Source organism: Rutilus rutilus (genome assembly GCF_951802725.1).
Source record: "Rutilus rutilus genome assembly, chromosome: 25".
NCBI lineage: Eukaryota > Metazoa > Chordata > Actinopteri > Cypriniformes > Leuciscidae > Rutilus > Rutilus rutilus.
This window is the reverse complement of record NC_140229.1, coordinates 1982807-2006702: the sequence shown is the minus strand read 5'-3', so window position 1 is coordinate 2006702 and position 23896 is coordinate 1982807. Positions and strand designations below refer to the sequence as shown.

The following is a 23896-nucleotide window of genomic DNA, read 5'->3' as shown; positions in this document are numbered from 1 at the left end:
TACAATACAATACAATACAATACAATATTAATTTATAAAGCACATTTAAAAACAGCCAAGGCTGACCAAAGTGCTATACAAGAATAAATAAAATAAAACAACCAATAAAGGAACACACTATAGATAAACAATAATCATACCTAAATCAAGGAGTTTTAAAAGCCAAAGAGAGTAAATAAGTGTTTAAAGAAGATTTGATGGTGGAAACAGAGGGAGCTAATCTAATGTGTGCTTTGAGAACGAGAAAAGCGCTATATAAATGTAATGAATTATTAATGTAGAGAGGTAGACTGTTCCAAAGTTTTGATCCAAAGCGTGATTGCCTTGTTTTTAAAGTCTAGATCTAGGCACAATGAGTAGACCGTGATCACTAGATCTCAGAGTTCTAGAAGGAGTGTCTTTAGCTGTATTTGGTTCTCATCAGGACTCTGTGAGGGATCCAGCTCTGGTTCTGGAGACTGAGACTCGCTGTCAGGTTTCTGGGCTGGTTCAGAAGCTTCTTATGATCTTCAGGGCGGCACACGGTTCTCTGCCCGCCACGCAGTGGTACATCAGCAACCTGCATCGCTGCAGACACTTACTAAACAAGGTGTGGTCCCATTTTATTCTCTCTTTGCCGTTTCCCAGTGTCCATTCACAATTAGTTCACTTTAAATGATCAGGAAATTTTAATTCTGCTCACCCCCTCGTCATCAAACATGTTCTTTCTTCAGTGGAAAAGAAATGAAGGTTTTTGAGGAAAACACTCCAGGATGTTTCTCCATATAGTGTCTTCAATGGGGTCCAACGGGTCGAAGGTCCAGATGTGAGTTTCAGTGCAGCTTCGAAGTCTCGACACGATCCAGCCGAGGAATAAGAGTCTTATCTAGACAAACCAGCGGACATTTTAGAACAAAATAAACATTTATATACTTTTATCCACAAATGCTGGTCTTGCACTAGCTGTGATGCGACACACATTACGTAATCACGTTGAAAGGTCACGTATGTGATGTAGGCGGAAGTACAGACCCAGTGTTTACAAAGTGAGTGCAAAGACTGAGTCAAATGCCATTTACAAAAAAAAAAGTAAAAAACATCGATGTCGCACGATTTTGAAGTTGGAGGAGAAAATGAGATGTTCGCCCTATCCTGCATCACGCGTGACCTTTCAACATGATTATGTAATGTGTGGCGCATCACAGCTAGTGCAAGATGACCGTTTGTGGATAAAAGTTGTCCGTTTGTTATAAAATGTCTGATGGTTTGTCTAGATAAGACTCTTATTCCTCGGCTGGATCGTGTCGAGACTTTGAAGCTGCACTGAAACTCACATCTGGACCTTCAACCCGTTGGACCCCATTCAAATCCTGGAATGTTTTCGTCAAAAACCTTCATTTCTTTTCCACTGAAGAAAGAAAAAAATTCACATCTTGGATGACGTGGGTGTGTGTAAATTATCAGGAAATTTTAATTCTTAAGTGAACTAATCCTTTTACATGTTTGGATGTTCTTTTAAAGTTAGCATTAAAGGTAAGTTGCGCTAGACATTTCGTCCCTGTGTCTGTCCGAGTGAAACGCTTCTGGAACAAGAACAAATGTGGGCGGGGCTTGATTTTGTCTGTGGGGAATTGACTGGATGGTTGTGGTTTGCTATTGGTTGATCTCATGTGAGTGACAGGTTGCCCCGCCCTCGTCATCAGAAGCTATTCTGATTCAAGAATACCAGGAACATGAATTTAACACAACAATGATGTGCGATTAAATGATAAATACGGCAATATTACATTAAAAATCAAGAATCGGTCATTTTGATTTCATGGTGATTTCATGGTGAATCTTCTTGATGTTTTCTGTTGGTAGATCCAGAAGAAAGTGTCCGCACCCAAAGCCGAATTGATTCCTGATGGACTGAAAAAATTCCTCACTCATCGTGGGTTCTTCCAATCAGGGCCCAGCAAAGACATGGATGGTGTCACCACACAAATGTTAAGTATGTTTAATATAATTAACTGTCAGAACTTTAAGTGAGTAGTGTCCATTTTGAAGTTTTGTGTATTTATGTGATTTCTGTGCCTTTGTTCAGTATGTTTCCGTGAGTTGTGTGCGCTTTGCTGGATGCTCCATGTGAGGGACCAGCTCACTATTACCTGTCGAAGGTACCAGACTGCAAGAAAGCGGGAGAAAGACACCCAGGTGCGTTTAATGCAACGGTAACACTTTACAATAAGGTTCATTAGTTAACTACATTAGTTAACATGAACTAAGAAAGAACAATACTACTTCAGCATTTATTAATCTCAGTTAATATTAATTTCAACATTTACTAATACATTATTAAGATCTAAAGCCGGGTGCACACTGTGCGATTTATAATAGTCCTTTACGATTGTTGCTCGTCAGACTGTACGAACATGATCATCGCTGTAAGGCATGTCACACTGTAAAATCTCATTTACATTTTACATTTACATTTATTCATTTAGCAGATGCTTTTATCCAAAGTGACTTACAAATGAGAACAATAGAAGCAGTCAAACTAACAGTAGGACAACAATATGCAAGTGCTAATTTCTCAGTTGTGATCAATGTCAGACTGTATTACAGCCAAGACGCGTTCAAAACTGACGCACGCAAGAAAACTTGTTTTACATCATCAATCAATGACACGTTCAGTGATGTGAGCTGCATTAGCAAGCAAGCAAGCAAGCCAAAATTACACATCTATTTTGGTCATGGCTTGTCTTGAAAAACGAAGACAATTTGATGGTCGTCTAGAACTCACACTGCAGGACTGAGAGTCAAATCTTCTGACACTGCCAGAATTTCATCTAAGGTAAAATTTGATCGCAACGGTTATTAATCAGCAGTCGGTGCCGACTTCAGTTGATCAAAGACTTCAGATTTTAGCCTAGGATCAGAGGAATCTTTTAGGATAAGCAAAATTTGGCCAAATAGCGGCCAAAATCACACAGTGTGCACCTGGCTTAAGGTTGTATTTGTTATCATTAGTTAGTGCACTGTGAACTAACATGAACACACAATGAACAGCAGAATGTTGCAGTGATGCGAGATGTCAATCCATGTGTTTGTGTCTCAGGTCAGTGACGTGAGTGTGTCAGATGTGTGTGTTGAGGCTCTGTGTTGGGCGCGCCGACTCCTGCCGTTCTGCCGGTTCATGAACGCAGAGGAAGCCCTGCAGGACTTAGTGCTCAGCCTGGTGTCTGAACTGCCACCCAGTCATGTGGTAATAATATACATCACTAATCTGAACTCATTTAAAACTAATAATGTCTTTTTGTGACAAAAATAAAAGTTACTAACTAACTTTACAGGTTTGTAATTTTCTGGACATGTACCGTGGTAATGTTTTGATATTCTTTGGGAGTTAGTTAGGACCTTAATTTAACCAGGATAAAATAAAGGTAACTAACTAACTTGTTAGTAGTTTTTTGGACATGCACCATTGTAATATCTTGGTATTTTTTGGGAGTTAGTTGGTAACATTTATTTAACCAGGTTGAAAAATAAAACTAACTAACTAACTAACATGTTAGTAGTTTTTTGGATTTTATATATTTAACTTAGTTAAATAAAGGCTACTAACTAACTCTCAGACAATACTAAGACATTATGGGCCCTATTTTAACGATCTGAAACGCAAGTATGAAACGCGAAACGCAAGTATCTTTGTGGGCGGATCTCGGGCGATGTTGCTCTTATACGGCGGGATAAATGACTCTTGCGCCCGACGCAAATCTAAAATGTGTTGGTCTGAAGTAGCTACATTACTCATAGGTGTGGTTTGGGCGTAACGTGAAATAAACCAATCAGAGCGACATCTCACATTCCCTTTACGAGCAGGCGCGCTTGTTCCATGGCGGATTGCTATTATAACGGTGGATTTGCCAGACGCACGACAGGAGCGGTACACAGCCGAGGAGACCGACGTTCTCGCCAGGGCCGTAAAACACAGAGAAGTGACATTGGGGATTGAGAAACACACCCAAATTAGCTTCAGTTAAACAGGCGTATAATAATTTGGGTAAATGTGTAAGCTAGATTTATGCCTATTTTTTCACATCTTCATGGACACAACAATGATTTCCCTCGTGTGGTAATATTTTTCCTTGTAATAATGTATGTGTATATTATATAATTATATAATGTATAATGAGAACTGCTGCGTCTGTGTAGATGAGAGAAGCAAAGTGTATGTGTATGCGCGCCACTGACTTTAGACGAGGTTTTTCCTGGTCTGTGGCGAAATTGTTTTCTGAAACGGCGAAATTGTTTTCTGAAACTGCAAAATAGCACCAGGGAACGTTTGTGCCGGAGCACGCCTCCTCTTTTCGCTGAACCGCCCCCGGGAGCGCAAGTTCATTCCCTAATTTACCGCCGTGTGTCTGTGGAGGGAGAAGTCCGCTGTGCGCGGGTGCAAAATAGGAATGATACATGCGTCAGTGTACAAAGTCAATTGCGCAGGGTGCAAGATAGGGCCCTACATGTCCAAAAACCAATCGTAGTAAATGTCAAAATCTAATCTGAATAACTGTATCTGATACATCACTGTACCATCACAGTACTATAGCGCCTCACTCAGTGCTCAGTGACTCATAACTCGGGTGTCATTTCTGATGTTCAGACCGCAGAAACTCTAGCGAGAGTGTTTCCTGATGAGAGCGAGTCTGTTCGCGTGCCGCTGCGGGAGAAGTACACGTCACTGGTGCAGAGACTGAGACCTGTGGTGGTGCCAGACACCTCGACACCAGGCAAGAGAGGCTTTAAAGGAGTAGTTCACTTTAAAATGAAAGTTAGCCCATGATTTACTCACCCTCAAGTCATCCTAGGTGTATATGACATTCTTCTTTCAGACGAATACAATCGCAGTTATATTAAAACATGTCCTGGCTCTTTCAAGCTTGATAATGGCAGTGAATTGCAACAGTTCGAAGCTCAAAAAAGTGCATCTATCCATGATAAACAAACTCCACACGGCTCTGGCGGGTTAATAAAGGCCTTCTGACGCAAAACGATGAGTTTATGTAAGAAAAATATTCACATTTAAAACTTTATAAAGTAAAATAACTAGCTTCCGGCCAAACAAACATACAGATTCGACTAAAGCGCAACTTATGTGAGTAATGCGACGAACTGCTGATATTTACGCTACGCCATGATGCACTACGCTACTTCTGACGTCATGAGTTGCGTAAGTTGCGCTTTATCCATAAGTAGACTTTGTATGTTTGTTTGGCCGGAAGGTAGAATTTTACTTTGTAACATGTTAAATATGACTATTTTTCTTATACAAACTCATCGTTTTGCGTCAGAAGGCCTTTATTAACCCACAGGAGCCGTGTGGAGTTCGTTTATGATGGATAGACGCACGTTTATGATGGATATGATGGATAGACGCACGTTTATGATGGATATGATGGATAGATGCACGTTTATGATGGATATGATGGATAGACGCACGTTTATGATGGATATGATGGATAGATGCACGTTAATGATGGATAGACGCACGTTTATGATGGACAGATGCACGTTTATGATGGATAGACGCACGTTAATGATGGACAGATGCACGTTTATGATGGACAGATGCACGTTTATGATGGATAGACGCACGTTAATGATGGATAGACGCACGTTAATGATGGATAGATGCACGTTTATGATGGATAGACGCACGTTAATGATGGATAGACGCACGTTAATGATGGATAGATGCACGTTTATGATGGATAGATGCACGTTTATGATGGATAGATGCACGTTTATGATGGATAGACGCACGTTTATGATGGACAGATGCACGTTAATGATGGATAGACGCACGTTTATGATGGATAGATGCACGTTTATGATGGATAGACGCACGTTTATGATGGATAGATGCACGTTTATGATGGATATGATGGATAGATGCACGTTTATGATGGATATGATGGATAGACGCACGTTTATGATGGATATGATGGATAGATGCACGTTTATGATGGATAGACGCACGTTTATGATGGACAGATGCACGTTTATGATGGATAGATGCACGTTTATGATGGATAGACGCACGTTTATGATGGATATGATGGATAGATGCACGTTTATGATGGATAGACGCATGTTTATGATGGATAGATGCACGTTTATGATGGATAGACGCACGTTTATGATGGACAGATGCACGTTTATGATGGATAGATGCACGTTTATGATGGATAGATGATGCACGTTTATGATGGATAGATGATGCACGTTTATGATGGATAGATGATGCACGTTTATGATGGATAGATGATGCACGTTTATGATGGATAGATGCACGTTTATGATGGATAGATGCACGTTTATGATGGATAGATGATGCACGTTTATGATGGATAGATGCACGTTTATGATGGATAGATGATGCACGTTTATGATGGATAGATGATGCACGTTTATGATGGATAGATGCACGTTTATGATGGATAGATGCACGTTTATGATGGATAGATGCACGTTTATGATGGATAGATGATGCACGTTTATGATGGATAGATGATGCACGTTTATGATGGATAGATGATGCACGTTTATGATGGATAGATGCACGTTTATGATGGATAGATGCACATTTATGATGGATAGATGCACATTTATGATGGATAGATGCACTTTTTGGAGCTTCAATCTGTTGGTTGCAATTCACTGCTATTATAAAACTTGGAAGAGCCAGGATATTTTTTAATATAACAAATACTCTGATTGTATTCGTCTGAAAGAAGAATGACATATACACCTAGGATGGCTTGAGGGTGAGTAAATCATGGGCTAATTTTCATTTTAAAGTGAACTACTCCTTTAAGCAATAACTCACCCAAAATTATGATTCTTTGCTTTGTATATAAAGCAGAACATCTGGTCAGTGCTTCAACCCCTAACCAGATGTGCTCATGTTCACAGATGTGCCTCCAGGAACTGAGAGGGAAGATGAGGGCGATACCATGATGATTCTGATCCAGGATCAGCTGAGGCGGCGACGCCGGGAGCTCCGGCGCCTGGAAAAGTATCTGGGAGCAGCGGAGCCGTACTTGTGGGAGAGAGAGGAGGAGGAGGACCGGGGAGCTGCTGTCTCCATACTGAAGAGACTCTCTCTCGGGACCAGTTTGAGTGACAGCACACTGACCGACTGTGGACACCCCCTAGTGTACAGTGAAGGAGACACGGCCGAGACGCTGTCAGAGACTCTTTCCCCAGAACCGCAGACCCAATCTGCACACAGGTAATCCTGCTAGCGTACTGTGCTGTACTTACTGTATTAGAGCTGCATGATAAATTGAAATAAAATGTTGCGATATGGCTAAGTGCGAATATCTAATCAAGCAGGCTGAGAGTTAATTATATAAATACAGACTATGTAGCCCCGCCCCTTTTCAGCATTAAATAAAATAAAGGCTTGACTGTTTAACTTTTGAAAATTAAGTAAATATTAGTATATATAGTAGTGCTGTCAAATTGATTTAAAAACATAACTTTAAAACATTAAAGTTTGTTTACATATGTGTGTGTATATATATTATTAAAATAAAATTATTCAGTATATATCGTATGTATGTATGTATGTGTCTGTGTATATGTACATATACATGTGTGTGTGTGTGTGTGTGTGTGTGTGTGTGTATACAGTATATACACTCAGACATACAATATAGATATAAATTTAATAATATATATATACACACATATATTATGTAAACAAACTTTTATGTTAGATGATTAATCAATGTGACAGCACTAATATATAGTAATTTTACAGTTGTCCTTTAAAATAAAAATGTTTTTATTAAAAACTGAATTTTTATTTTACAATACAGTAGTATAATTTGAATATATTACTATTCACAATAAAACCATAATTATTATTTTATTGTCATGTGGAATTGGCCAAAATAATTTTTATATTCTGTGAAGATGCGCTACATTTACATTTAGCAACTAAATGTAAACGAAAGTGCTAAAAGTTTACCTCTTTTGGTGTGTGTTTAGCTCGAAGACAGCAAAGTTTCATGATGCACCTGAGAAATCAAAACAAGACAGAAAAGGAAACGTGGAACCCAAAGAACCAGAGTCGAGCCGTAGGGGTTCTTCAGTACCAACAGTGGGAACCTGGGAGTTTGAGTTGGAGGATGATGAGTACATGCTCTTCCTAGATTTGTTCCTCAGTTATGTTCTGGGAAAGGACAGAATAGACGCCGAGGAGTCCGAGCTTCCTTTACTGAGTAGTTTCTCACAACGTTTTCATGCTAGAGAGCTGCACTCGGTGACCTTTGACATGTTGACCTCTCTCAAACGCCATCAGAAGGACGGACGCAAGCGAGGCGCACGTTTGCCCCTGTTTCGTGCCGGTCACTGCTTCCAGACTCTCCCGGTCACTCCCGAACCTCCACCGGTTCAGGACACTCACGATACCACAAATGCCACGTCTCCCTGGACTCTTCCTGGAATCCAAGCTAGGAAACATCAAGGTCTTTTCAGCCGTCGTCAACACCATACGTCAATGTCCAAAGTGAATCGGACCGGGTCAGATGTGGACTCTGTGGGATTTAGGATCCTCTCTCCGGATGAATTAGGTGTTCAGATGCAGTTGGACTCCTCGATGGAGATCCGCTTTCCTCGACTGGCTCGGTTACTCGAGTGGATGATGCGCTGGGCCGACAGGCGGGTTCTGCTCTCTCAGCCAATGGGAAAGAGGTCAGAGGGCAGTGATGCGGTGGTCATCAGGGTCAAAGGCTCGACCCCTGCGGTTCTGTCTGCACTGGAGCTGCTCGAGGAGAGATACAGCGCCGCCCTACTGGGAGAAAACACACATTACTCACATTATCAGGTAGGTGTAGTGCTTTAGATCAAACCGTTTATTCCATATTCTTCATAACAGATGGGGTGTCATGTGCCTATTTTATTTTTAAGCGGCAGTCTAAAGTCAATCAAATGAAGGTATGAGTTCTGCCTAGAAGTTACATTAAGCATGCAATTGGAGTTGTGTTCAAATCCCAAATAAAAAAATAAAAAAATATATATTATATATATATTATAAAGCAAACAAAAATCTTGGATCATGATGGAACTACATGATTCATGAGATTTTGATAGAAATGACAATATTTAAAATTAATAAAAAAATAAATATATATATATATGTATATACACACAAAATATTATATATATTATATGTTATATAATAAATTATTTTACACATTATATAATTTTTTAAAATAAAATCTGTAACATTTAAACAATGAGAGAATATAAAAAATTACTCTGATCTTATATACAAATTTTTTCTATTTTTGTTTATTGACATTAATTGACATTTATTGACAAGTTTTTTTATTTTTATTTTAGTATTATTTATATACTGTTATAGTTTTTATTTATACTTTGACTTAGCTTCATTTTACTTTGTTTGATTTTTAATCATTTTGTTATATCCTTTTGTCATTAATATTATTTTTAATATTTTTCTTATTGTTTTAATTTATTTTTATTCCAGTGTTTGTTTTAATTTTAATTCAATTTTAGTTTATTTACAGTTAGTGATTGTATTGCTTCAACTTAAACTTATTTCACTTAGTAGCCAAGGCAACTTTATTTTTTTTTACTTTATTTTGTTTTTCATTTAATATTTCTAATTAATTTTATTTCAATTAACAAAAAAGTTTTAATAGTTTTAGAAAACAGTAACAACCCTAATCATGCAGTGACACAGTGACATAGCAAGTGAAGTGTTCAGTTGTGAAATCAGTCCTTTTCCTAATCATCCAGTCACATGATCAGATCACATGACATGGATGATTATATCAGGGCTTCAAGAGTTACATATATAATCCATATTTTAGTTCATAGGGCTTCAGTTGACAAAAACACCCTGATCCAGATCATGACACCACCAGAACTTGATCGGAAATGTGAAACAGACGCTGAACTTATTAAATTATTACATTGTTTAAATTAATACATTTTTAGCTAACTGTGATTTTGTATATGTACATTTCTGAAATGCATAACTTAGACAGTTTCCTCTGATAACAGAGCACTGTAAATTGTAATATAGACTCATGCATTTTCTGTAAAGCTAAAATGATGTGTATTGTGAAAAGCGCTACAAATAAATGTGAATTGAATTGAACTCTCTGGTGAAAGCTGCTCCATCAGAGGGCGGGGCCTGATGCTCCAGTGCTGCAGCCAATCACAGGCTGGGGGCGGGACCGAGACAGCAGTGTGGACACGCCCATCACTCTCCACAGACACAGCCATGAGTGAGTCCACTGCACACATCTGATCAAAACATGACTGATAATAAACCTTCCCAATGTGGACCCGTTAATTAATTTATAGCAATATTTATTTAATTTATCAATAATAATTGTGTATTTATTTATCAATTATATATTAAAAATATATACAGGATATACTATACATATATGCTGTATATGTAAAATGTATATATACATTTATATATTAATATTATATAAATAAATTTGTATTTATAATTCATATAAAATGATATTTATTATTATATTAATAACACTTTATTATTAATATAAAATTATATTTATTATTATATTTATTTATATAATTATAGATAAAATTGATATTATTAATCATCCATCCATTCGTCGTTCAACCCATTCATCCATCGTTTAATCCATCCGTCACTCCACCCGTCATTCCTTCTATCTATCTATCTATCTATCTATCTATCTATCTATCTATCTATCTATCTATCTATCTATCTATCTATCTATCTATCTATCTATCTATCTATGTTGTTCCATCCATCCATCCATCCATCCATCCATCCATCCATCCATCCATCCATCCATCCATCCATCCATCCATCCATCCATCCATCCATCCATCCATCCATCCATCCATCCATCCATCCATCCATCCATCCATCCATCCATCCATCCATCCATCCATCCATCCATCCATCCATCCATCCATCCATCCATCCATCCATCCATCCATGTATATGAAAACCGTGTTTAAAGCTACATTACAGTACAAAAGCATTTTAGTGCATTGATGTTCATGGGTTTGTACACATCATTATTCTTTTTTTCACGTTATTTCTGTGAATGATGTAGTGATAAAAAGTGACAAATGAAAACAGTCTCATAAAGTATTTGAGCTTCTTCGTCTTGATTCAGTCAAATGTGTCCAGACAATCAAGCCAAAGCTTTTAAAGATGTTGCAAGTCAGAAGTAATTATGAACAACAAGAAAGTGCATCTGACTATAGTTAAATGTTTATTCAGACTAAACCCAACTGTGACCCTACTTTTTTACTTTTATACTATTTTTATTTATTTTTTATATATTTTTATTCTTAGAATTTGTATTACTATGTTCTTGTTGTATTTGTATTTGTATATGTGCACTGGAAGCTTCAGTACCAAGAAAAATTCCTTGTGGGTGCAAGCACACTTGGCAATAAAGCTCTTTCTGATTCTGATTCTGATTCTGATTCTAAAGACAAATGGATAGAATTAACAAATAAAAAAGCTTTTTTTTACCGATGTGGTGTGATGTTTGATCACAGTGTGTGTGAAGCCGAGGATGTCGTGGATCAAACAGACGATCAGCTGTCTGAACATGAAGACACGATGACCTCTGATCTACAGAATGACGTCACTGAGATCAGACAGACGACTGAGGCTGAAGACGGTCAGATCTCTGTACTACACATCACAAACATTTACATGCCTTTATTTAGTTTTTTGTAGATTTCTGTTTTAGAAAACAGTTAATTTAATTCTGTCTCATTTAAAGGTGGGGTAAGTGGTATTTGAAATATAGAGAGAACGAGCAAGAGGGAGATTTGAAGAAAGACTGCAGAAATAGAGATGAGACTATACAAAAGAGAAAAGCTCAGAGGAAATCACTGGAAAATAAAGGGTTATGTCTAGGCAAGAGCTTTAGGACCCGTGTTAATATTAGAAACGCTGTCCAGCGCTGGAGAGAGCGAAGCGGGGAGGCCTGAAAACACACGCGGAGGTTGCTTTGATTCGGGTCCACACGTTAGTAACACGTGAGTAAAACGTGAGTAACACTGAGTAACGTAAGTAACACTGGGTAACACTGAGTAACATGTGAGTTACACTGAGTAACATGTGAGTAACACTGAGTAACGTGATTTACACTGAGTAACAATGGACAACACCTGAGTAACACAGCAACACGTGAGTAACACAGCAACACGTGAGTAACACTGAGTAACATGGTAACACGTGAGTAACACTGGATAACATGTGAGTAACGTGAGTAACACGGCAACACATGAGTAACCCTAAGTAACACGCGAGTAACACTGAGTAACACTAAGTAACGTGAGTTACACTGAGTAACACTGAGTAACAATGGGTAACACTGAGTAACATGTGAGTTACACTGAGTAACATGTGAGTTACACTGAGTAACATGTGAGTTACACTGAGTAACATGTGAGTAACGCGAGTAACACGGCAACACATGAGTAACCCTAAGTAACACGCGAGTAACACGCGAGTAACACTGAGTAACACTGAGTAACACTGAGTAACGTGAGTTACACTGAGTAACAATGGGTAACACGTGAGTAACACTGAGTAACATGTGAGTTACACTGAGTAACATGTGAGTAACACGGCAACACATGAGTAACCCTAAGTAACACGCGAGTAACACTGAGTAACATGGTAACACGTGAGTAACACTGAGTAACTTGTGAGTTACACTGAGTAACAATGGGTAACACGTGAGTAACACTGGGTAACACTGAGTAACATGTAAGTTACACTGAATAACAATGGGTAACGTGAGTAACACTGGGTAACACTGAGTAACGTGAGTTACACTGAGTAACAATGGGCAACACGTGAGTAACACGGCAACACGTGAGTAACACAGCAACACATGAGTAACACTGAATACATGGTAACACTGGGTAACATGTAAGTAACACTGAGTAACATGTGAGTAACACGCGAGTAACACTGAGTAACATGGTAACACGTGAGTAACACTGAGTAACATGTGGGTAACACTGGGTAACACATGAGTAACGTGAGTAACACATGAGTAACATGTGAGTAACACGTGAGTAACATGGTAACAAGTGAGTAACACTGGGTAACACTGAGTAAAACTGTGTAACACTGAGTAACGTGAGTAACACATGAGTCACTCTGAGTAACATGTGAGTAACACATGAGTAACACTGGGTTTAAGTGTCAGTGTGTGTCCGGAGCTGCTGTGCTGTTGGCAACTAACAACCAACTAATGTTTATAATTACTATAGTGTACTGTACGTACATAAGTACGTAAGGATTATTCTGTTGCGCTTCTGCTATGATAAACAGACATCCACTCTTGGATTGCGTGTGTAACGGAGGACAGCTAGTGTGAGTCGCGCTGACGACTGCTAGTGAATCTGGTGTTTAGCTTTATTGTTAGTCGACTGGCTTGCAGGGGGATCAGGGTTCGAGACCGACTCGGAGAAGGGCGTTTAGGATTGGAGTGTGAGTTTTGGAGGTGGAGCAAAAAAGAGAGGGGGTGTGTTTGTTTGGGTTGATGTCAAATATCAACATTGTCCAACAGTGTTTTAGAAACACCACTTACCACACCTTTAATTTGGTTAAATTGTTATTTTTTAATTATTCATTTTATACTGATCACTATTAATGTTATTACTGAATAATTACAACCGTATTATCCACTGTTGTTCATTGTTGTTTGGTTTACAGTTGATAGCAGTGCTGATGATGTCACAGAGGCATCATGGGCCAATCAGAGCAGAGCTCACAGAGATCAGGTGATTGTGTGCTGCCCTATGAATCTACAGAGAGGATTAATTAATGATTCCATACAACACTGATAGCTGACATCACAATTTTCATCTGTCAATAATATTTATTCATTTACTAATATTTATTTATATTTATTTATCAGTATAATTTATATATTTTTTTCATTTATCAATATAAATATTTATTAATTTATTGATTAATTTATTTTATTTATCATTAATAATAATTTATAATTAATATATATATTATCTATCAATGTCAATAATATTTATCCATTCATATTTATCAGTATAATTTCTATATATTTTTATTGATCAATATAAATTATATTTTATTAGATATAAATAATCAATAATTAATTAATACATCCATTTATGTATCATTAATAATTTATAATTAAAATATTATCCATCAAGATCAATAATATTTATTCATTTATTAATCAATAAATCAATTTATTTATCATTTTATAATCATTTATAATTGAAATATATTATCTAACAATTTCAATATCAATAATACTTATTAATTAAATTTTTATTTATTTATCATTAATTATTTACACTTAATATACCAAGTATCAATAACATGTATTAAATTATCAAAAATATTTAGTTATTCATTTATTTAATAAGTTGACCATAGCTATATCATAATCATGAAAATGTGCAGTTAGTTCATCCTTCCAGATCTGTGTGTAAAACAAGTTCTCCTGATGTTCCCACAGACCATCACACTGGCTGATCTCGAGTGTCCCGACACACACGAACATTCATTACACTCACAGTGAGTCTGCACATATCAACTTTAACCTTTGAAACATGCCTGATGCTCCTCATTTACATATTAAGAGGCTGTTTGTTTGTTGGAAAGGTTGTTGTTTACTCGTGCAATTGTTTAATATGTTACATGCTTTCAGTCACTGATCACAGGCAGTGTTTCGGTTGTTATGGTGACAATAAACAAAGCTCAAACGTTCAGGTTCGTGTGTTTAATATCAGCTGATGTGTGCGTTTCAGATCTCCTTTGGAGGGAGATCACGTCTCCTGCGGAACACACAGGTAAAGATAATCTAATCTCACAGTCATGAAGGAGGATTTGAGGTATTCTCTCTGTAATCTCACCTGTGTTCTTCTTCCAGACCTGAGGTCTCTGCATCCGTCAGTGTTCAGCGTGTAAACGGGCCGACAGAGACACACATCAGAGATCATCCACCTCACAGCGAAGCCCAAACGGCACCAGAACCCGTCAGACAGCTGATCCAGGACGAGTTATTCAGACTAGTGCAGGTGCGCTTCAGCTTCAAGATCAAATGCTGGATGTGAAAAACACCATGGCTGTGTCTGAAATCGCCCCCTATACTCTTAAATAGGGCACTATTTGAGGGGACAGTCATTTGTAGTGGTGTCCAAAACCATAGTGAACACATTCAATCACACAATAACGATTGTACAACTGATGTATGCTCAACGGCTAGAGAATACCCATAATGCACTGTGAGAGTCACACTTTGAATGAATTCCCGCTGCTGAATCAAATCATTCATCCATTTTCCAAACCGCGCTGATCCAGGCTAATATCATACAGGTATAAACTGTTTAATAATGGTTTATATGTGCTAGTTTCCATGGCAGAGTTCAAGATTCATCTTTTCATTACTACTGGGGCTGCCAGTTTGCTGCGCGTCTATTTATTATTAAACAGCAAGCACAAACTATGCAAAAGCAGCAGCCCTTCCGGCTACTCAGTGTCCGAATTCACTCTCTCGTTCAAGTGGACTTTATTAGTGGAGTAATGTAGGGAATAGTGAATGTGGGTGTAGGGGAAGATTTCGAACACAGCACATGTGAATGTTTCTAATCGCTAGTGGTGCAACGGATCACAAAATTCACGGTTCGGATTTACGGTTTTTGAGTCCGGTATCGGATAATTTTTTCGGATCAGCAAAAAAAAGAAAGAAAGATTATATATATATATGGGAGGAAGCACAGGCAGAGCACTGCTACTTGAGCGCAGAGATATCAGATATCTTGGGCGCAGAGATAGCGGATTTCAGGTGTTGCGTGATATCTCTGCACACAAGTAGCAGTGCTGCGCCTGTGCTTCCTCCCAATATAGTCCCAAGTCAATATCTGCCTTAATCTGCATTGCTATTTGTATTCGTTGAGAATACGCAGGCCACAAGAAGTATTTTTTTTTGGATCACTTTTACGCACGACATGCTATCCGGCAACAAAGGATTCCATTCATTATGCTAAGCTAGCGGCGGCGCTGCCAGACTAAGACAATGCATGCACTGAGACAAAAATGCGTTTGCCCACCTATCTAAATGTAGGGGAGACGGTGAATAACCCCTCTTTCAAAAACGGTGGCGTGTTCCTTTAACATTAATGACACGGACAACAGCAGGAATATTAGGCTGCTGTCACTTTAAGAGCCAATAAACTGACAAACATTCGGTTTCTTTCTCCACTGTTCACTGATGACAGAACCGAGAGAACACTTGCAGAGATATTCAGGGTATTTAGACATCATTGTGTGTGTATGCTGTCTGAAACACCCCTCTCTCTCTCTCTCTCTCTCTCTCTCTCTCTCGCGCTCTCTCTCTCTCAGCGAGTGTGTATGGGAGTCCCGATTTTCGCTTCTTTGTTCGTGTTTAGAAAAGTTTGAACGTGTTTAGTCTTGCCAGTTTACACATTCAAATAATAAACTTTCACTCTATGACGGTTCAATTTTGTACTTAATCCACGAATCCGTTGCTCCCCTACTAAACCCCATCACAGCGTCCTGATTCCCTTGTGTTTCAGCTGCAGCAGATCAACTTCATGAGTCTCATGCAGGTGGTTGGAGCGTCCTTCGTAAACCTGCCACTGTCTCAACCCAGCATGCATCAGTCTAATGTGAATGTACCACAGACCACTGCCATACCTGCACAGCATCAGCCTCAGCCCATCTCTCTTACCCACAATCCCCAACACACTACATGTGATGAGACCAACCTCCCAACACGAGCTACCAGGCCTGAGACGGTTAATAATGACGAACATCCTGTGAATGTGGATTCTGGATCGGCTCTGAATCCAAATATTACCCTCAAAACTCAGGTAATATTGGTAATTATATGTACAATTTACACTGTCAGTCAACAGTCATATAGACTGGGTTCAGTACGATATTTATACTTTTAGAGAAATTAATACTTTTATTCAGCAAGGATGCGTTAAACTGATCAAAAGTGACAGAGAAAGACATTTAAAATGTGTCAAAATATTCAATTTCAAAGAAATGTTGTTATTTTGAACCATCAAAGAATCCTGAAAAATTTAATTGATCAGTTTCCTCAGAAATATCAAGCAGCAAAACTGTTTTCAACATTGATAATAATCATAAATGTCTCTTGAGCATCAAATCATCATATTAGAATGATTTGTGAAGGATCATGTGACACTGAAGACTGAAGTAATGATGCTGAAAATTCAGCTTTGATCACAGGAATAAATTACACTTTAATATATATTCACATAGAAAACAGCGGTTTTACATTGTAATAATATTTCACTGTTTTTACTGCATTTTTGATCAAATAAAAAAAAAATAAAAAAAAAAATATTTAAAATATATTATATAAAAATATATATACAAAATTCACAAAATTATTTGAAAACATGCATTATCCATTGAGAAAGATGTTTGAAACTACCTTTTTAATGTTATTTTAATAGTATTGCATTTAAAATTATTTATTTTAGTCACCAATTAAAATACATGGGATTACTAGTCAGTGCCAGTAATCCAAAAATATTTATTAAAAATGTATTAGCAATATAAAAAATTGCTAATATTTGCAGATACATATGTGATCACTGATATAAAGCATCTTTACACAGCTAATTTAAATGCGTGCTCAAAATACTGTGTGAAGATTTAACACTGCGTAAAATCCAGACTGCATTATACCTAGTAGTATAATATTTATGCTATTAAAAGTATACTATTAAAGCTGCTGAGTAGATGCGTTTATTCCACCTCTGAGCATTAAAGCGTCTGTGTAAAGACTGCTAATAGCCGCTTCTGAGCCACTTATACAGTGTGACGGGGCTCGTACAAGATGCTTAAAGTACTTGAATTTGACTTTTTGAAACTTAAGTCCTGGAAAACCCTTGAAAACAGACATTTTTATGAAGTGCTTGAAAAGTGCTTGAATTATTGAAAGACAATATATGGGAAATACATTTTTAATTTTATCGATAAAGCAATCTTTTCACGCTAAATTAACACTGCTGTCCGTCTGATATAGACAGAGGCATTTCGCATGGCTATGAGCTATTCATTGGAGAAAAAAATTCAGTTTGAATAAGGAAAGATATTGTTTGATAAATGAGATCTCTGATTGTAGTCCTTAAAATAAAAAAATGAAAAAAGTAGTCCTTGAAAGTCCTGGAATTTGATTTTGCAGTGTCTGTACGAACCCTGGTGTGAATTTGGCTATGAAGTGCATCCGTATTATAATCGAATCTCTCACAGGAAATTCCTCAGTTGACGATTCGCTCAGACTGGCCAGAGACCGGCCCATCTCCTGGCAGGAGTTTCATCCCAACGTCACACGGGCTTCTAACCACAGCCAATACACACTCGTCGTTTAACGGTGTTTCTGAAGCTCCAAAACCACACGGCCTCAGACTCCTCCAGCTGAACCCATCTCAGAGATCTCCTCCTCCTCCTGTGAAGGATTCCTGGGGTCCAGATCCCAGACAGTCCGATCCCTCATCTGTCCCGAGGGCCGAGGATCGTAGCCGGACCCGAGCCGAATCACACCGTTATAACACACACACACAGGAATCTCTTCGTTTGCCTCCTGCTCCGCACAGATCTGTTGCTCTTCCTCTTCTGCGGTTTCACCCAGAGACCCAGAGGACCGTGACGCTGCCACGTATCCCACAATGCACCTTGGCAAAACCAAGTCTGGGCGTCACAGCCACGGACCGCTATCCCAGAATTCAGCTTCTGCACAGAGAGCCGGATCCACCCGCCGCTGTGAGTTTACAGTTAGCTTGTCTTTCTACTGTACTTTTCACTGTGAGCAATAACCACATTTACGCATCACTTTAATGGTTTCATGCATAGATGTGTTAATAGTGTCCTATGTGAACATGTTCTGCATTTATATTCCCCAGTTTTTATTTTATTTGGTTGTTTGCTTGCATTTCATTATATGTGTGTGTATATATATATATATATATATATATATATATATATATATATTATTTATTTATTTATTTATTTATTTATTTATTTATTTAATATTTTCTCCTTTTTTTAATGGATTCACTTAAACATTAAACGATTCAATTTCAACTCAAAAACACTAATGTTCATTTTGGAAAATGACATTAAGAGCTCGCAAAAACAATTAAACAAAAGGTGCTGTTAATAACCACATAACAGGCATAAGCTGCATTGGTCTGTGATGTTCACACCTGTCAGTGTGACGGGTTCACTTGCTACTCTCGATGTTTCGATGCGTGGATATTCTGCTTATAAGAGTTGCTGTGGTCTGTTTGTGATGTAGGATTTGCGGTTGGACTCGGCTCCTGTACGAACTCCTCGTCTCATCCCACTGGAGGAGCTGTTGAAGTGGACCAACGCCAAACACACCAAACTACAGCTCTTAAACACACACACCGTCCCGGAGAACAAGCGCACGACAACCAGCCCGTCCAGCAAGAGGTCAGAGATCTGGCCCGTGTCTGTTGGGTTGCTTTAGTCGAGGGCAGCCTTAGACTGGCTTTAGTGGTGTGATCTATGTGCTCAAACCTAGGGCTGGGTATCGATTCAGATTTCGATTCGCAAGCTCTCAATTCGATTCGAATTCGATTCTCGATTCAATTTTTTGCGATTATTTAATTTTTTTACAAACCTGTAAAAAGAAATTTAGTGCCACAAACCTGTATATTAAACTCTTTTTATTTTAGGTACACTTGGGTATATTAAAACAGAACCCAACTCTATATTTCAAATGCATACAATGAATAGACAGGATTTTGATGCAAGATGAAAAATTGATGCTGAAAATCAGAACGACTGCAAGTCAGAAGAGTCGCACGCCTTGATCAAACAGGAGCAGGTTATTTTATGTTTAAGATTAAACACACATGAAAGCTCACAGCATTAGTGTAACATGGAGGCCGCAAGCCTGTGAACTGTGGAGGGAAACTAATACTGGCTTTTGGGTGATATAGATGAATAAATATGGGTAAAAATCAATTCGTGGCCTTTGAGAATCGACCACATTTTAAAAAACGATTAATCGAAAAATAGATGTTTTTGCCCAGCCCTACTCAAACCATGTGACATATGAGGATTTGTTGTTGTTGTTGCAGATTTGTGTTTTCTGTCTAATATTATATCTTATTTAGACGGAAGAGGAGAGAGGAGAAAAACAAGGAGGACAAGATTGGAGTCACATTCAGACCGGAGGACTCCATCATTCCTCCAGATGAGGTACATGCGAATCAAAACTGTATTTATGTATTTTTGCTAAACTCTTCCTTTAAGTGAAGATGTCCCTGTTTGTTCATGTGTGCAGGCGGCAGAAGATGTGCCCGATCAGAGTGATGCTTACACCACTCCTTTAGGTGAATTCTTTACTATTATTTATTTATTTATTTATTTATTATTATAGTATTTATTCATATTAATATTTTTTTCTTAATTTTTTCTTTTAGTAATTGTGCTTTTGTCATTTTTATTATAATTTTTTTTGTAATTTTATTACTTTAATTAAAAATTATTTTATTTCAGTTAGTTGCCAAGACAACATTTCAGTTTTAACTTCTTTATCTAATATTTATATTTGCAGTTTTCCTTTTAGTTTGTCATTTTGTTATGCATTTTTGTCCTTTTATAATTATTTTTTAAAAATATTTGTATTTAGTTTTAATTAATTTTATTACAGTTTTAGTTTTAGTAATTTTGCTATGTGTTTTTGTAAAAAACAAATTATTATTTAAAAATATTTTTTATTTAATTAATTTTATTACAGTTTTAGTTTTGGTAATTTAATGTGTTTTTGTCATTTAAAAAAATATATTTTTATTTAGTTTTAATTCATTTTAGTACAGTTTTAGTTTTAGTAATTGTGCTATGCGTTTTTGTCTTTTATTTATTTATTTAAAAATATTTTTTATTTAATTAACTAGTTTTATTACAGTTTTAGAAATTGTTTTTGTCTTTTTTATTTTTTATTACAGTTTTAGTTTTTAGTAATTTAAGTCCTTCAAGTTAAACCCTACCAAGACAACATTTCTCATTTTCGTTAAAGTTTTTTGATATAATATCTATATTAAATATTAAGGCTGTGTCATTGTTCAGATGAAGTCAGTTCAGTGTTGATTGAGTTCTGTTGTGAAGTTCATCGGTTCTTAAACGCTGCAGGCGTTGACTCTGAGTTGAGTGGACTGGCGTTGTTGGATAAGGCGTACGTCACCTCGGCTGAGCTTCATGCGTTCGCCTCCACACAGAAGAGACCGCCTGAGATCCAGGACGCCTCTACAAACACTGACACCGGTATGTGCGCTAGTCGCTAATCCACACATCACACACTTTAAAAGGGGTCGTCGGATGCCCATTTTCCACAAGTTGGTTGATTCTTTAGGGTCTTCATGTAAAGTTTGTAACATACTTTGGTTAAAATTCCTCAATGGTTGTTTTTACCACCTCAAAAACGGCTCTGTTTAAATACAATATATTTGAATGAATATTATAATATTACAATACCATACTGTACAAAACAACAAAAAAAAACCTCTGTTTCGGTGCATGTCTCTTTAAATGATAATGAGCAACTGCTCACCCCACCCCTCTCTTCTGTGGGGCGTGTCGACACAAGACAAATGGCTATAGAGCTGGTAAGTCCCGCCCCCTTCGCTAACCCCACTGGACCTCTAGGTTGAAAAATCGTCAATGCAAGTGAATGGGAGAAAATAATTATTTTCTAGTCCCGTTTGAATTGTGCCATGAATGTGAACATATGTTGTCTGTGAATTTTTGATATAATCTTTCATGTTACGAGTTTGACAGTATATGGTATGATTCTTCGGCTAGCAGTTGTGGAAAAGACATAACGAGAAAGACTACATGTCGCCTATGTGACGTCACCCCATAAAGTTGACTTACCCGTGGTTTTCGCCAACCTCAACGATTTTGTCCTCTCCCTGAAAGAAGGCGGTGAAGTGCACCAAAGACACAGTCATGTTTAGCGGGATCCGTGAGCTAGTGTCCGTGTGCTAGTGGTGGTGACGTTTCAAATGCGTCGAAAGCAGCGAAGAGTTGTAGTCCACAAAGTGCTCTCACACAAAGTCTAACCGTATCAAACTTCTACCCGCTAAATCGTAGCATTCTTCACACGAAAGATTATATCAAAAATTCACAGACAACATATGTTCACATTCATGGCACAATTCAAACGGGACCAGAAAATAATTATTTTCTCCCATTCACTTGCATTGACGATTTTTCAACCTAGAGGTCCAGCGGGGTTAGCGAAGGGGGCGGGACTTACCAGCTCTATACAAATGGCTAAGGGCGTAGATATGCTAATACAGGAAATATGCTAATACGGGACAGTCCGTCAGCAGTCGTGGGCGGAGCATGAGCAATATGACATCATATTGCTCAGAAAATCCAAACGGCTTGATTATTGAGAGTGTTTGGGCTTTTTAAAGGATTAATAAAAAGAAGTGAATGAATTTTTTCATTGTATGGTGGTTGTGTCCACACACTGCAAACACACATTTATACGCAAACACCATATAAAAGTGAATTTTGCATCCGATGACCTGTTAAGTTCTGCTTTACTCTAGAACTGCCTCGCTCCATCACAGATCAAGATGTTTCTGTCCAACCTCAGTCTCCTCCCAGCATGCCGTCTGCTCGTAAGTTCATGAGAGGAATGTGATCTTCAGCTCTTTGTTGAACTCACACAGGGTCCAAAATGAGCACTTGAGATGCAGCAGATTCAAATCAAACTGGCCTTTTTTATGAATTGATGAATTGCAAAATGATGCTTAGATTAAATTTTTGATCCATGGGAAACTTTTTTTTGTTTTGTTTTACTTAAGAACCATAAGCAAATCTAGTGGAAAAAAAATTAATAAAGATGGTCTACTAAAGGGAAAAAAAGATGGTCTACTTCCATGACAAAAAATCATGGAAAATATTTGTATTTAGCAATTTCTTAGAGAAGAAAATTATTATTAGCATTACTATTATACAGTATATGTACTTTTTGTCTGGGAAATTATGCAAAATACTATTTCATGGCCAGTAAAAAATATTTATATCCAGTAGATGTTCATACACATCATTGGAAGATAAAAAGAATCAGTGACAGAAAATTGTGAAAATAATCCCAAAAATGATTGTGATTTGAAATAAATTTGAAACTGCACAATTATCGCAGTTATCTCAATGATCAGGCAATTAATACATAATTGCAACAGGCCTATTTATATACCATTATCGTATTTATTAAGATTTTGCATTTATTAATATTAATATATTTTTAAATGTATATTTAGTTTTGATTTTTAGATTGAGAAAATCATGGGAAAATGTAGTATTTAGCATAATTTCCCAGATTTTTTTCTTATAATAATTATCATTATTATTATCATTATTATTATATTTGTGTTTTTTTTTTTTTTCTGGGAAATTATGTAAAAAATACTATTTTATAGCCAGTAAAAATGTTAATACACACCATTTCAAAATCATGAAAATTAAAATAAATTTTTTCAAAAATGGCATATTGTGTGTGTGTGTGTGTATATATATATATAATATGTGTGTAGATGTGATTTTTTGCACATAATTTTCTACATTCACAGCTGAAGGAGGGCTGCTAGATGTCGCTCCAGTCGTTCCTCCAGATGTGTTCCTGAATCTTCGTTACTCTAAAGATACATCATCAGACCAGCCGGAAAGCAGAAGCCATGCGGAGTCTGACGCAGATCTCGTAGGGGAATGCTGCACTGAAAGCCATCAGACCATAATCTAATCAAATAATGTTTTGAC

At 37.4% G+C, this 23896-nt stretch overlaps 1 protein-coding gene across 1 annotated transcript in view; it reads left to right on the top strand.

Annotated features, from left to right (window-relative positions):
• cplane1 (ciliogenesis and planar polarity effector 1) overlaps nucleotides 1-23896 on the top strand; it is a 57721-nt gene that overhangs the window by 20367 nt on the left and 13458 nt on the right. Inside the window, exons 20-40 of the mRNA XM_084399807.1 lie at nucleotides 425-589; nucleotides 1843-1972; nucleotides 2066-2175; nucleotides 3080-3226; nucleotides 4625-4751; nucleotides 6937-7255; nucleotides 8020-8857; nucleotides 10174-10289; nucleotides 11578-11702; nucleotides 13760-13827; nucleotides 14550-14608; nucleotides 14842-14883; nucleotides 14964-15111; nucleotides 16630-16926; nucleotides 18347-18856; nucleotides 19392-19549; nucleotides 20239-20323; nucleotides 20409-20457; nucleotides 21257-21388; nucleotides 22684-22755; nucleotides 23710-23837. Of these exons, the coding sequence (XP_084255933.1) occupies nucleotides 425-589; nucleotides 1843-1972; nucleotides 2066-2175; nucleotides 3080-3226; nucleotides 4625-4751; nucleotides 6937-7255; nucleotides 8020-8857; nucleotides 10174-10289; nucleotides 11578-11702; nucleotides 13760-13827; nucleotides 14550-14608; nucleotides 14842-14883; nucleotides 14964-15111; nucleotides 16630-16926; nucleotides 18347-18856; nucleotides 19392-19549; nucleotides 20239-20323; nucleotides 20409-20457; nucleotides 21257-21388; nucleotides 22684-22755; nucleotides 23710-23837 (3825 nt within the window). The remainder of the gene's footprint in view (nucleotides 1-424; nucleotides 590-1842; nucleotides 1973-2065; nucleotides 2176-3079; nucleotides 3227-4624; nucleotides 4752-6936; nucleotides 7256-8019; nucleotides 8858-10173; nucleotides 10290-11577; nucleotides 11703-13759; nucleotides 13828-14549; nucleotides 14609-14841; nucleotides 14884-14963; nucleotides 15112-16629; nucleotides 16927-18346; nucleotides 18857-19391; nucleotides 19550-20238; nucleotides 20324-20408; nucleotides 20458-21256; nucleotides 21389-22683; nucleotides 22756-23709; nucleotides 23838-23896) is intronic.